The sequence below is a fragment of the Anabrus simplex genome, chromosome 10 (genome assembly GCF_040414725.1).
Source record: "Anabrus simplex isolate iqAnaSimp1 chromosome 10, ASM4041472v1, whole genome shotgun sequence".
Taxonomy (NCBI): domain Eukaryota; kingdom Metazoa; phylum Arthropoda; class Insecta; order Orthoptera; family Tettigoniidae; genus Anabrus; species Anabrus simplex.
The window spans coordinates 28573120-28588327 of record NC_090274.1 but is presented as its reverse complement, the minus strand read 5'-3'; the positions used below and the strand labels follow the sequence as shown (position 1 = coordinate 28588327).

At 42.3% G+C, this 15208-nt stretch overlaps 1 protein-coding gene across 1 annotated transcript in view; it reads left to right on the top strand.

Annotated features, from left to right (window-relative positions):
* The first annotated feature begins 824 nt into the window (after positions 1–824).
* The window catches only part of LOC136881774 (cadherin-87A-like), a 120807-nt gene continuing 106423 nt past the window's right edge, over positions 825–15208 (top strand). Inside the window, exon 1 of the mRNA XM_068229320.1 lies at positions 825–1023. Coding sequence (XP_068085421.1) covers positions 825–1023 — 199 coding nt within the window. The remainder of the gene's footprint in view (positions 1024–15208) is intronic.

Below are 15208 nucleotides of genomic sequence, written 5' to 3'. Positions count from 1 at the left end.
TAATAATTACATTATATTATGTTTGCGAAGTTTACAATGAGAGGTCAAACGTTACGGGAAGGGGTATCCCACTAGAAATTGTACCATTTATGACCCTTGAGGGTTGCGGCTAGATGCGGCGTGGCTGAGCAGTCAGTCACAGACACCAGTGTCGTGAAGATGGCAACACGTCACGAGTTAACCAATTTTGAACGCGGGATGACCGTCGGTGCATGGGTCATAGCATTGCGAAGATTACATGCGAATTCGTGTTTCCGAGGTCAACAGTGTCGAGGGTGGATTTCCAATATCGCAGAGAGAATGTTACCAACCGCGTAAACCGCCACACGGGAAAAACCGCAGGTGTTTAACGAACGGACATCACGTCACCTCCGCAGAAACATACTAATCGTTCGACGGGCTACTCTGAGTCAGATCACCGTTCATTTGAATACTGGAAGTCAGGAACCCATTTCTACCTGAACTGTAAGGAGGCAACTGCACCGCATAGGCTTCACCAGCCGACGACCAACTCGTGTCTCTTTGCTGACACCTCGAAACAGAGCTCAGCTACGTGCATGGGCCCGCGAACATCAGCAGTGGACCATAGAACAATGGTGTGGTCCGATCAATCGCGGTTCCACTTGTATCGAGCTATGGATCCTGCTTGTCAACAAGGTTATGTCCAAGCGGGAGGTGGCTCAGTTCTGGTCTGGGCGGTGTTCTCATGGTCGCAATTAGGCCCAATTGTCCGGCTGGAGGAAGCGTTGACAGGTGCACATTATGTGGACATCCTGCACCCCCTTCTGGCCCTAGAGAACCCTGATTGAGATGCCATGCTCAACATGACAGTGCGCCATGTCGCCGCTCTGTGGTGGTTGGAGGAGCACTCCAGTGAAGTTACGACCACGGATTGGCCCTCCAGATCCCCAGATCTTAATCCAGTCGAGCATTTATGGGGTGCTGTCTATACTGGAATACGCTCCATGAACCCCGCACCAACTACACAAGATCAGTTGTACCGGGCGAGTTGGCCGTGCGGCTGTGAGCTTGCTTCCGGGAGATATTGGGTTTGAATCCCCTGTCGGCAGCCCTGAAGATGGTTTTCCGTGGTTTCCTATTTTCACACGAGGCAAATGCTGGGGCTGTGCCTTCATTAAGGCCACGGCCACTTCCCTCAAACTCCTAGACCTTTCCTATCTCATCGTCGGCATAAGACCGATCTGTGTCGATGCGACGTAAAGCCACTAGAAAAAAAGGCCAGTTGTGGGTAGCAGTGCAAGATGCGTGGGTCCAAATCCCTCCAGAACGATTCCAACATGTTGTAGAGTCGTACTGTTGCTATTTGGAGGGCTCGCGGAGGAGCAACTCGTTACATCACATTCAGTGTCTTCCCATGACTTTTGACCACTCATTGTAGAATGTCCTTGACTTGTTCACAATTCGTGAGCCATACCATACTTTTGGTAATACACTTATTTTCTTTCGATGTATCGGAAGTCTTTATCTCCACAGTGGGTGGAATCCAAGCATCCATTATCTGTACCCCCTGGATGTCATAAGAAGCCAGTAAGATAGTGTTCGCTATTAAGTGTGATTCAACGCAGTGTTTCGATTCATTCAAGTGTCCGAGTGAATCGAATTGTAGCAACGGCGAGCTCACTGGCATATGCGTCAGCTGACTCACACCGGACAGTGCTGAGTGGCTCGGCTCACGCAGGGATCAGTGAGACATAACTAAAGTCCGGATTATTAGGTACTAATAGGTTAGAAAGCAAACTTACTTAAGCCAGTAACAAGTATATCCTACACTGTACAACGGTTATGCTATGAGATTTGCATAGATATTAGGGGTACAGCCAATTGAACTCCCTGAATTTATGCTACTCTTCCTACATTATGGTACAACGGGTTGTATAACACTACCTACAAACCAAATTACTTTGCATTCTAACCTATTACCACCTACAAATCCGAGGTATAGACATAACACACACACACGGTTCATTATCGGAACACCGGATATTGGCCATACAGAGCCATAATTCTCTAAAAGAATCGTACACTATAGCGGAATCTCCCTCCCAGCTCATTTAAAAATAATTCCCAATAGCAGTCATTGTCCTCTTCTTGCAGGGAGGTTTAAATAATAGTTGGATTTATTCGCAGCGTTAAAAAGGTAATCAAAACAGAATTCTCAAGTAGCTAATAAGCAGGTAGACTATCGGATTATTCAGTTTATTAGTTTAATGAAAATATTATAATTTAGTTGACATTGGACTATTAATTCAGCTCAGCTCTCTAGCTGATGGTGACTCTAATATGCTGTGAGTCAGATCACGGTATCCCACGAACCTGCTACGCAGGCGTACCAGGGGGAAAGGTGATACTCCCACGTGGCGCGTCCCAGGTGGCGGATAGGGGGGTCCTAACCGGCTTGCCGGCGGACTTGAGGGAAATAAAATACCTCTCGTGGACCAAACACACACACCCTGTGGGTGGGGGAGGCAAACGAATAATACACCCACGGTATCCCCTGCCTGTCGTGAGAGGCGACTAAAAGGGGCGACCAAGGGATGATTGGATTAGAACCATGAAACTACTTTAGATTCGTACCATCACGCGTGGAACACCATCGGTCGCTTTTACTAGCGAGATGTACCACTCTGTTAGGTACTCCATAGTTTTGTGATTCGTAGCACTCGAGTGGGGTTCAGTGTGGGTTTCCAGTACCCGTGAGTCATGCCCGTGTGTGCAACACCACGCGTCTGGGCGTAGCCTGTGAGTTGTACCACTATACGAGCGACACCATAGGTCTGTGTTACCTTACGACGTACAATACTTGTGAGTAGTACCTTAATGTTTGGAACATCGTGAATGTACGCTACCTTTGATTAGTACCGCAGCTTGAGAAATATCATGGTTCTCCTTTAGTACCGATAAGTGCCATTAGCATCATTGTGTTTTATAAGTGGTCCCTTGGTCACTAATACTATTATTTACAATCTTTTTTGAGTCTGATCCACTGTTTTTTTTGTTTTTGTTGTGTTCATGTCCATCCATTCATTCTTCATGACATTTTTTTTTATTTTGGTCAGTGGATGCTTTTCAATTTTTCGTTGTTATCTCATTTCGTACCATCAGGGGCTGATGACCTCGATGTTAGGCCCTTTAAACAACAAACATCATCATCATCATCAGATCACTGTATCGATTCACTAAGATCAATCGAATATGACATCACTATACTCAGAAGTGATTAACCAATCAATACATTTTGTTTTTGAAATAAACATTTACATCACTGAAATGGTCTGTAATATCGACTAAAGGGAAAGGTCAACAGTATAGCGAGTGAGTATTTACATCGCCTCAGCTCCAGCGACGGAGATTAGTGGAAATTCCGTCCTGGGCAGTTATGGGTAACGTCAGGGTTTACTCGCCCAGTTGCTATGTTCTGGTTTAAATTATTGCCATCGACTAACAGACTATGCAGAAGTACGTGGTATGAACAATTCTCTTGTGTTTACCGAGCTGTCATCGACAGTCCCTGAGCTCTCAAATATGGGCCGGTAACTAGAGCAGTTGGGAGGAAACGAACTCCAGATTTAATTACCCCTTCTCCAATTTGCAGCAGCTGACTGAATTTTCTCCCCTGTTCGACTTAATTAAAAGAATCGTTCATTGAAACTGGATTGAGCTCTGATAAGAGAATATCCGTCGCCATCTGTGTGATTTGCAAATGTAGGAAAGAATTCGAATGATACAGGAGTACGGCTGGTGAAGACACAAACTTGGTCTAACAAGAAGCATTGGCGAAATGCCTGGCGGGTGGTTATCTCATCATTTGTAAATAGATATAAATGATCCACTAGCCAGCAATAGACAGTGATGGAAAACTCACAAGAAAAATTAATAATAATAATAATAATAATAATAATAATAATAATAATAATAATAATAATAATTGTACCGGGTGGTACACCACTACGCCGCAGTTTTAAATCTTGCGCCAATAAATCCTCCTCTACAGGAGAAACTCTGAACTTTAAAAACCGGATCAACTCATAAGTTTCTCAGAAGATATCACTACCGTAAATTTTGTGATTACGAAGTTGTCAGTACTGTGTGGATTTCAACTTGTTTTGTTTTCCATTTGATCAAGAAGTGTGGACATTCTCTTATAGATGTCTCTACAAAAAAAACTATGATCATGCACCCTGGTGCGAAGTGAAGGAACTTTTATGAAGAAATTTTGTATTCGTAAGTTTTCTCTTTACTAAATTTCGTTCATTCATTTGTGGGTTGGCAATATTAATCTTTTCTTTCCGCCAGTTTTGAATTGAGCCAATCCAGAATTTCTGTAATTAATTTTTGACCAATCATGCCTTTCTTCTTCGATTTTGAGTGTACTGTCTACACTGACCAATAAAATTGAGTGGGTGTGGCTGTTTTATTCATGAAAGGCCTCGAATTTTCCCCGAGGGTATAAAAACTGCTGATTTTCTTGTTTCTCGGCCACTTCATCAACATTTAATCTAGTGTATGGACATGTAGCAGGAGGCGGGAAGCGCCTCTTTCATCAGGCGGCAGCTCTTCAATAAGGAAATGGCCATGACTTATGACCCTCGTAGTGTGGTGAAGAGTCCCCGTGGTTCAGGTGGCAGTGCGCCGGCCTCTCACAGCTGGGTTCCGTGGTTCAAATCCCGGTCTCTCCATGTGAGAGAGACAAAGCGGAGGCGGGACAGGTTTTTCTCCGGGTACTCCGGTTTTTCCTGTCATCTTTCATTCCAGCAACACTCTCCAATATAATTTCATTTCATCTGTTAGTCATTAATGAATCATTGCCCCAGAGGAGTGCGACAGGCTTCGGCAGCTGGCACATTTCCTATCCCCGCGGCTAGATGGGGCTTCATTCATTCCATTCCTGACCTGACCTGGCCGAATGAATGGAAACAGGCTGTGGATTTTCATTTGTTTTTCACAGCACAGTAAAGGCAATTACGTCATGGTATTGAAATAAAATAAATAAAAATATAAATGTTAAGTTGAACTGACTACTGGTGGGGGAAAATTCCAAAGCAGCTGATTTTTTTTTTTTTTACAATTTGCTTTAGGTCTTATGCCGTCGATGGGACAGGAAAGGGCTATGAATGGGAAGGAAGCGGTCGTGATACAGCCCCAACATTTGTCTGGTGCGAAAATGGGAAACCACGGAAAACCATCTTCAGGGGTGCCGACAGTGGGGTTCGAACCCACTATCGCCCTAACCACATGGCCAATTCTCTCGGTATTATTATTATTATTATTATTATTATTATTATTATTATTATTATTAATCGGGCCATTTCCCAATTATCTGGGCTCGGGAGTAATGTACTCTATGTCGAGGGAAGTATTCATTATTACGAGTATAATGGGTTGTATGTGGATAAAGTGGAGTGATCACACAAAGACCCATTCCCCGAGCTAGAAGAATTTACCATACGTGGCAGAAATCCTCGGCCCACTGCTCCAATAGATCCTCTTGAAAGTCTGCTGCGTCCTCGGCACGTTACTTGTTGAACACCTTGTGCTGTCATAGGTCATCCCCTGAGGCTGTTCTTTGAAAGCGTCTCATATCAGTGCTTCACCCCCATCGGTTCTCTCAATGAATGGATGTGCGTCAGGGATACTGAAAGGGCTTCGTCTAAGTGAATGTCATGAGATACGAATGCCTGGAGGAATCGATCTACATTCAAGGGGGAAATACCTAGCACTTGAAAAATAGCGAGGACAGACACGAGATAGGATACCCATTTGCTTCCTCATTAACTGTTCAAGTGTGAAGGAAGATACGGCTGTGTCGTATGAAGTTTCTCTTCAATGGATAGCTACTGTACTTGTGGACAGTAGCAGCAATAGTTTCGAACAAAGACAAAATAATGAAAATTGGGAAGACTTGGGAGAAAGGAGACGAGCTGCTTGACTAAGCGGTATGTTCTGAGCTGTCAGTGGGGAGGTAGCGTGGAATGACATCAGTAAACGAATACGTTTGAATGGTGTCTTTAAAAGTAGGAAAGATCACACAATATGAAGATAAAGTTGGAATTTAAGAGAACAAATTGGAGCAAATATTCGCCTATGGAAAGAGGAGTTATGGATTGGAATAATTTACCAAGGGAGATGTCGGTTAATTTCCAAATTCTTTGCAATTATTTAAGAAAAGACTGGATAGACAACAGATAAGGAATCTGCCACCAGGGCGACTGCCGTAAATGCCGATCGGTGCTGATTGATTGACTTAATAGGACCAAGACGCCAGAAAATGGCCAAAATCGGCATGTTTTTCAATTTTTCACCGACGTTTATCTATTTTATTGTTTCCTTGACTTACAAGGTTGCTATACAAACAAAGCTTATCGAAAACATACCGCGTAAAGAGTTCTGGAGGAGTTTATCCTGGAAGGTTTGAAAGTCTAATAAAGTGAGGCATGGCTGAAAGTTTATTAGAGCTTGGTTGGATTTTTTTAAGAGAAGAAAACCGAGAGACTTAGGGTCGCACAGCTGTGAGCTTACATTGGGGATATAGTGGGCTCGAATCCCACAGTCGGCCACTCCTAAAGATAGTTTTCCGAGTAGAAATATAGTAACGGGGCCTCAAGGATTATTACATATATTACTTTAAGTGCTGCTATTCTCACCTTAAAATGATCGTGCAAGAGAGATGTGTTCAGTACGCTTGCCAGGGACCAACCCACCCGCCCCTGGAAGTACATTTACTTTCATAACAAATTTATAACAAAAATACTGTTTTAGACTCCATACTCCATTGCTTATAACTTATAACTGTGATTGGTTCACGTATGAAAGAGGATGAAGTCATTGACACCTAGGATGAGGTCGAGATTTTGTTACCAACCATTGCAGAAGAAAAAAATTATGAATAAAGGTCATTTATTAGTTTTTACGTATTTTTGCACATCTAGGCCAATATCTGTCATGAGAACAGTGGCCACTTCGGGGCCACACTCCCTTCGAGAGGCTCTTTTCTATCGCCGCGGCGCATACTGTTCGCACGGCAAGAAAAAAGGTCATTTACTAGTAGTTGTAAAATGCAAGAAATACTGTAAGATAGAAAGGGTCCCCAAGCAACAGTTGGCAGCATTGTCGTCCCTCCCTGCGCTACTAGTACGACTCACTCTCGTGCGTTACCTAGTGGTGGCTCGTGTTACTAATCCTTGAGGCCCCTTTACTATAGTTTTGCCGTTTTCCGTGGTACCCTACTTTCACACTAAGCCATGGGCACCCATATGACAGTTTGTAGGTGGGGGGGGGGCTAGACCTGAGGGTATGTAGTATTTTGGAAGATGAATGGCGGTAGAAGAACACCCACGGTATTCCCTGCCTGTTGGTGGGGGACGGTACTACCACTTCTACGTAATACCGACTTTTAAATCATTTTCTTGAAAGAAAAACACCTGACTACATTAGAGTTTTGCCTTTCCCTGAGAGAGCGCCCCTTGTCCCCGGGCATGGGCGCCCTTGCACCAGGCAAATGCTGAGGCTGTACCTTAAGGCCACGGCCGCTACCTTTCCTATCCTCTTGTCGAACGAAAACCTTCGATGTTAGTGCGACCTTTAACAAATAGCAACAAAAAGAATGCAATTTAATCATGGGCCTGAAAATTAAAAACATGGATCCAGGGTGGTCGGGAACAAATCTCACGCGTGCAGATAGAGGCGCAAGAGCTCCGTGCACTGTGCATCGCTGCCGCTCGGCATGGCTCGGATCAACGCTTCGTCTCTGGGCTACTCGGCTAAGCTCGGCTCAACTCGCCTATGCTCGGCTCAAGTCAGCTTGGATTTGGAGCGCTACGGCGCAAGTGGGGCAGAGGGAGACAGGCGTGAGGAAAGAGAGAGTAGGCGCTATTGCTCCAAATCGAGGAGTGGGGGGTCTGCACTCAGGTCAACCAAGCCAAGTCGTCTCTTGCACCGTGCACAGTGCATGCACCCTGAGAGGCCCTGCATTAGAGTGTTGGTCATGCTAATAAATAATCTGAAAGAAATAATTCGATATCTCAGGTCGTTATCATTTTATTAGCTGCTGAAGGTAGCCGATCAGATTCGCTTCGCGGACGAATTCAAATGGGGCGGTGTTGCTATATCCGCGCGTGGCTTCAGACCGGCATGAGAGCACCAGTCGAAGAATGAAACTTCTCCAGGGGAGGAGTTTGAATACAGGATGGCACCATGGCAAGTTCACTACGGTGACAGAGACTGGAACCCACGGTGTGTTTGTGTTTGACGCTGATTTCTCGGCCTGGCTCTCAAAACGTTCTTAACCCATGTGCAGATTTAGCAACAGTGCCGCGCAAACCCCATTTGAATTCGCGCGAAGCGATCTGATTGGCTAAAGGTTCGCTCCCACCTAGTGGAATCGAATCGAATCGAACTGAACAGCCGAAATTTCCACTCGGCTGCTCGCATCTAGCGGAACAGAATCGAACGGGATTCCACGGGAAACTTCAACCTTGCAATGGACGGTCTGATAGAAGGTGTGAGGAGGCAGAAAATCACGAGAGATCGGAGAAGTTTGTGGGTGTATGAAATTAACAAGAGAACCGAGAGAAGACTGTTCAAAATTATTTGAATGCTTATTTCTGTCGAGATGTCGCTTGACAGTTGAGTTTACTGAACAGAGCGCATGCGCTGGGTTATTGATTTTCCGTGAGTGGATCAGAGATCTTGACAATATCATATGTTTTCAAAGCTTTGATAGAAGGTGATCGTAACCCAGCTTTATTTCAAATAGCCTACAAATCGTGTATTGTACAGCTGGTGAAGTTAATTTGCGGGAATGTGCCGTGTGGTTGTGGAATATTGGAAGTAAAAGGTGCATTGATGTTAACATCTGTGTCCGACGTGTTTTGATTTTGAAAACAAGTGCGATGCTTAATTGGTCAAACAGTTGTATCAGAATGAAAATCTGAACTCTGATTGGTGGAGAACCTGTATCATAATGAAACTTGAACTATAAGGAGCCTCATTAAGGTTTCGGTTTTCTGGCATAGGCCTATAATATTTATGTTTAGGCATCGTCGAGCATGAAGTTATGTAAATAGAAGATACTGAAGTGTCTGTTTACTAGTGAGGGCACGGGATATGATATCATCTTTTTGCTACAACCTACTGAAAATTCATAATTCCAAAGAGTGTCATAAAATCCATAGCCGCAATCGCACTAAGGAGATCTAATGAATCGTTTACATAGGGTGTTTGGAAACAACGTGAGCCGGGTATATGAGCGTTAGTTGGTCATTCTGATGAATAATTTGATTTTGTTGTTGTTGTGGACAAGTGGTTGTGAGCCCCAGAGCAAAAAATATGCTTTTCTACTCATCTGTTTCCATGAAGTATCGATGAGACGGAAAATCACTGTTACCTGCACTGGTTGGGGATAAAGCGATCTGTTTTAAGGGAATGGGATCCCTAAATCAGCAGAGAAACCCCCTCATCGCTAAATAAAGTTTATTAATACTTAAAGTAGTTATAATTATCGTCGAGCATAAATCCCCGGCTTCACTCGCGTAGATTTGAAGTAATCGTTTCTCGGTACATTATCTGAAAATCCCGAAAAACTGAGTTTCACTTACCCCAGAAACTCTCTGTAAACCACATTTTGTTGTATTGCCTATTGAGGCTAAGGAGACCATGCGACATACAACTGTACATGTGAGAAACAGTCTTCTCTCAAGTCGAGGAAAAAAATGTTTATTTTTTAAATACCTACTTCCACGTCTGTAACATCTTCAGTTTTTGAGATACCAGTATGCTAATATAAAAGAATTCAACCCACTTTTCGGTCAGTTTTACCCCTCACCCCTTAATTGGATTTTCCAAAAACAACAAGAAATACATGTTTCTTTATTTTTAAAGGGGATTCCAAATACGAATTTTTACGTCTGTAAACGTTTAAGTTTTTGAGTTATGGATATACTCATTTAAACAATTCACCCCCTTAGCGACGGAATATCCAAAAATTCTCCCTTATGCCTGTTGCTCACGGTAACATTTTCTGTCAAATTTATTGTACAATAATTTAATTTAATAAAATTTCTGTTGCTCACGGTCAAATTCAAATTTTATAAAACATTTGATAAAACTTTTCATAAAATAGGACATGTTATATTCCGTAAAATTAATTTCACGAAACGAACCAATCAGCGAAGCTGACATCGCGATGATGCTGGCGCTACATCGTGAGAAAATTGTGAAGCTCGATTGTAAACAAACGGCAGAATCCGGGTGGACTAAGGAAGCTCTTAGTGTTTTACTGGACGAATACCAAAAATATCCTTGTTTGTACGAAGTTAAATCGCCACTTTACCACAATAGAAATGCAAGAGAGGCAGAAAACACAATTGCCGAATTCTTATATGAATGCTGATCTTCTAACCTCAAATAATTTTCGACCAAGGACAGCAATCCTCCACCTTCTTCTCTTTTGATCCAACCCCGAGTCCAGCATTTCTTGGCATTTCTTTTCTTCCTTTTTACCACTGTACAACGTATAATTGCAGCTAAAGCAGGAAGTTTTGCTTTTTTTTTTTGTTGGAGTCATATTCTCAAACACACTCAAGTTGGTTTAAAAGTTTAGCAATAGATGGCAGCACATACACATCTTAGTTCAGAAGTGAGTTCATAGATGGCCATCCCGATGGTTCCACGGATTTTATAAAATAATTTTACCGTGAGCAACACAACTTGTTTTCACCAAAATTTTTATAAAATTAATTGTACTACAAATTTTACGAAATATTTTACCGTGAGCAATAGGTATTAGTAAGCACCTACTGAAATATAAATGTATCCTCAAAATTTCATTTCTTTATGACCAGTAGTTTTGGCTCGGCGATGATGAATCAGTCAATCAGGACATGCTATTTTATTTATATAGATTGCATTGTCGTGTATTGCTGGAGTGACATGAAGATAAATTACTCTTTATAGTTGGAACATTGATTTATGAATGACTGATCGTTTTTAGCGTAATATTTAAGAGAGTTATTATCGACAAAAAAATGAGACCTCGATGTTGGATTAAGGAATATGATTAGTTATAGAAGTGTAATTACTAAGTCTGTTCGACGTTTAAGTCCTTACGTGATCTGAGTTAAGACCGGCGTAATCCAGGTCAGTTTCTATCTTTATTGTTGTAGGATGTTTTAGTACGAAAGAAACAAATATCTGAAATATTCTTTTAAGATTAAAAATATATTTAAAATATATTTTCGCAGAAAATTGCATTGTATTTAGAATTCAAAAATGTAAGAATATTAAAAGTAGTAGGCCTAGAAGTGTTAATAAAAATATTAGGTGTTTCTATATTAATTGGGGTGGTAGCATTCCTTACTTCGTTGGAGCGTAAGGGGGTCATGTGAGGCGAATGTCGGAGAATAGGTTACATAGGATAATAATAGACTCTGTCATGGAGGGTAAAAGAAGTAGAGGGAGACCAAGACGACGATGGTTACTCAGTTGTTTTTAACGATTTAAAGATAAGAGGTATAGAACTAGTTTTGTATACATTTAGGCAAGTGCTTTTATTCTCACTATTCACGCATAGTAGGGGATGGTAAGGAGTGATGGGCAAGGGACAGGCCCACCCGCAATATGTAAAAGAAGGGAGAAATGTGAGAAGTGGCTCCAGTTTCACGTGGCCGGCCGCAATGGAATGGTGAGAGAAACGCACTGTCATCTGGTAAAGTTGTTCGGGTCTTCCTTAAGGCCGGTCTCCACTGATTAACATTTAACAACAACATGTTAAATGTTAAAAGTGTTAAATGTTAACTGGTGACACCATTAGCATGTTAAATGTTAAATGTCAAAAACTGTTTCATTTAACATTGTGTCCACACTTAATAAACATGTTAAACTTGACATCCTTTGTTTATATACAGGTAGTTCATCATATCAATTTATGGTAATACATTTAGATGGTGTCTAGTATTTTTAAATAAGGACAATGGACTCAGATGAAGAGGAATTGGCCTTTGTTATTGCCACTGTTGCTTCTTGTTATGATTTAGAAATGCAGTTTTATTAGGCACTTTTTCTCCCCTCACTCTGCTCATTGCTTCAAAAGCAAACCACTTTGAAGTATAAAATTCGTCCGCTCCCGACTACCGAATTTTCTGAACTTTCTGCAATTCTCGACTGTACTGGGAGTGGAGGGACGCTAGTTTTATTTTTTCGATTTACTCGCGGGAACAATTATAGATATTTTCGAGTTCCAGGAAACTGTCGGCTTTCTTCACTTTATATCTGTATTCCTCTGATGAGACATCCCACAAATAAGACCTTTCTATTATATCATTAATTAAGTCCAGAGTAATCTCCTTGCTCTACTCCATTTCTGACTATACATTTTAGTATAGTGCAGAGAGAACGACACACGTGCGTGTACTGTATTTGTAGCTTATAACAAAGAGAAGGAGTGTTGCGGAGTGTTGTAATTATAATCCTACTATATGAGGAGCACGTCGTTTGCGTCGTTTAGGTTATGTGTTGGCATGGAAACATCATGGAAGTTGCCGAAGCTGTGCCGACATCGCACGAACAACGAATTGACTTGACATGTTTTCCACTTGGAGCGGAAAAAACGCCAACATGTTAAAAGTGTTAACTCAACATTCTGAGTTTACATGCAAAGTCAATTGGAAGACACAATCACAATATACATGTCAACTGTAACATGTTAAATTTAACATGTTGGTGTTAAATGTTAAACAGTGGAGACCGGCCTTTAGGGCCTCACGGATAGGGCCGGTCATCATCAGGAGGGCGGCTTCTTCTCACCAGAGGTGATGACACGGCCGGGCAGTAGCGGTAGATTGTCCTTAATATTAGATCTTGTTCTTATTTTATTATCCCTTATTGTTCATTTTTTTTTTAATATTAAGTGTAGACGAGGGGCGTGACATGTAGGGACTGAGGATGACTGCTGTGGTGACCCTCCCTTGGGAATGTCACGTTTCCGGGTTATCCAATGAACTTCATGGCATGCCCAGACATTTTGTATTTCTGTTTTTCTTATTTTGTTGTCAGCTGTCTTTGTGAACATGTATTGGGGCTAATTTGCCTGTTATGTTCAATATATACAAATATAGAACTAGTCATAAATAGAGAATTGTGGTGGCAGTTAGTAAATTTACAGAGCCTTGCAGACTGAACGTTGAAAGTCATAAGTCTATAATGAAGGGTGCGCCTCTCTCTTTCTCTCTCTCAATTATACAGTAGTAATGCATCAGCTACCCTGTGCAAAAATTTTGCTTTGAAGCCATTTAATCTACCAGCTCTGTGTTCGATGATCTATGAGTGATTGTCGTATTACCGGTATGCGACACTGTAAGGATTTGTATGCCTACAAGGCACTAATGATTTCGAATCCTACAGAAATGTTCTAAGATTACCAAGAAAATAACTTCTGTATCGTAAATGTTGTAGCCTCCGTGGCTCAGGCGGCAGCGCGCCGGCCTCTCATCGTTGGGTTCCGTGGTTCAAATCCCGGTCACTCCATGTGAGATTTGTGCTGGACAAAGCGGAGGCGGGACAGGTTTTCCTCCGGGTCATATTTCATTCCAGCAACACTCTCCAATTTCATTTCGTCTGTCATTCGTTAATCATCGCTCCAGAAAAGTGCGACTGGCTTCGGCAGTCGGCACAACTCCTATCCTCGCTGTTTCTTTCATTCCATTCCTGACCCGGTCGAATGACTGGAAACATGCCGTGGATTTTCAATTTCCATCGTAAATGTTCTTAACGAGGTTCTGAACTAAACAATGAATTAGTCATAATTTGAAACTCAGTTTCTAAGGATTGTCAGCTAAGAGAGCCTTTACCGGCGCGCGGCTATGTGCTTGCATCCGGGAGATACTGGGTTCGAACCCCACTATCGGTAGCCCTGAAGATGGTTTTCTGTGTTTTCCCATTTTCACACCTCGTAAATGCTGTACCTTCCCATGGCTTTTCCTATCCTATAGTCGCCAATCTGTGTCGGTGCGACGTAAAGCAAATAGAAAAAACAGAGCCTTCTACATAGAAAAAGTCAACAATAGAGGGCTTGCTAAAATACATAATATTGCAGACTTTTGTCCAAAAAATAACTTTGGATATGGAGCACGGACTAGTCACATAGGGTGAAAATATGAAATGAAAATATAGTACAAAAAGCAACAAAGATGACCCGAATATGATCTTAAAAGTTCTTGAACGTTTCTAATTTGACCAAGTCTGCTAAAACTTTTTGTTTTTTTTTTGCAAAACTCTCCTTCGATGAGAGAAACTTCTGAGGGTGAACCCAGGGTATGAGGGGGGGGGGGGGAAGGGAAAGAAATTACCCCGGGTCCATCGCCAGAGGTTTTTTCACACACAGGCCAGAGACAGACAAGAAAGAGGGAAGGAAGCGGCCGTGGCCTTAAGTACAATCCCGGCATTTACCTGGAGGAGAAGTGGGAAACAACGGAAAACCACTCCCAGGATGGCTGAGGTGGGAATCGAACCCACCTCTACTCAGTTGACCTCCCGAGGTGAGTGGACCCCTTTCCAGCCCTCGTACCACTTTTCAAATTTCGTAGTAGAGCCGGGAATCGAACCCAGGCCTCCGGGGGTTGCGGCTAATCACACTAACCACTACACCACAGAGGCGGGCTTCCTTGTAATCTACGAAGACGAAATGAGTACGATAGACAGTCAAGCATCAATAAGTGTTTATCTACTAAGAACTAGTTTCTTTTTTAATTTTTCAATTATTTTAGGGTATGTTGTACATTTCTGTGTTCTATATTGTTCTGGAACTGTCAATAGAGTAATATGTTGTGAGTTGTGAATAATCCACCCCTTCTTCTGTAGAAATCAACACCCTCTCCGTCGACACTAGGTCGAGTTTGTATGACTCTTCCTTTACTCCTCCTTCCTTCCAGGTACCCTTCAGTAAGGGTGGTGTACCAATTAGAATGACGAATCAAATGGCCAACAGAGGTATTCTTTCTTTTGTTCACGGATTCAATCAAAGTGCGTTCCTCACTTATTCTTCTGAGAACATTCTCGTTTGTGACTTTATCAGTCCAAGGTATCTTTAGTATTCGTCTCCAACACCACATCTCAGAATATCTGCTTTTCGTAGGGTCCGCGTTTCAGAGCTTACGATAGTTCATATAAACATTTTCACAAAGTGCTTCCGCAACTC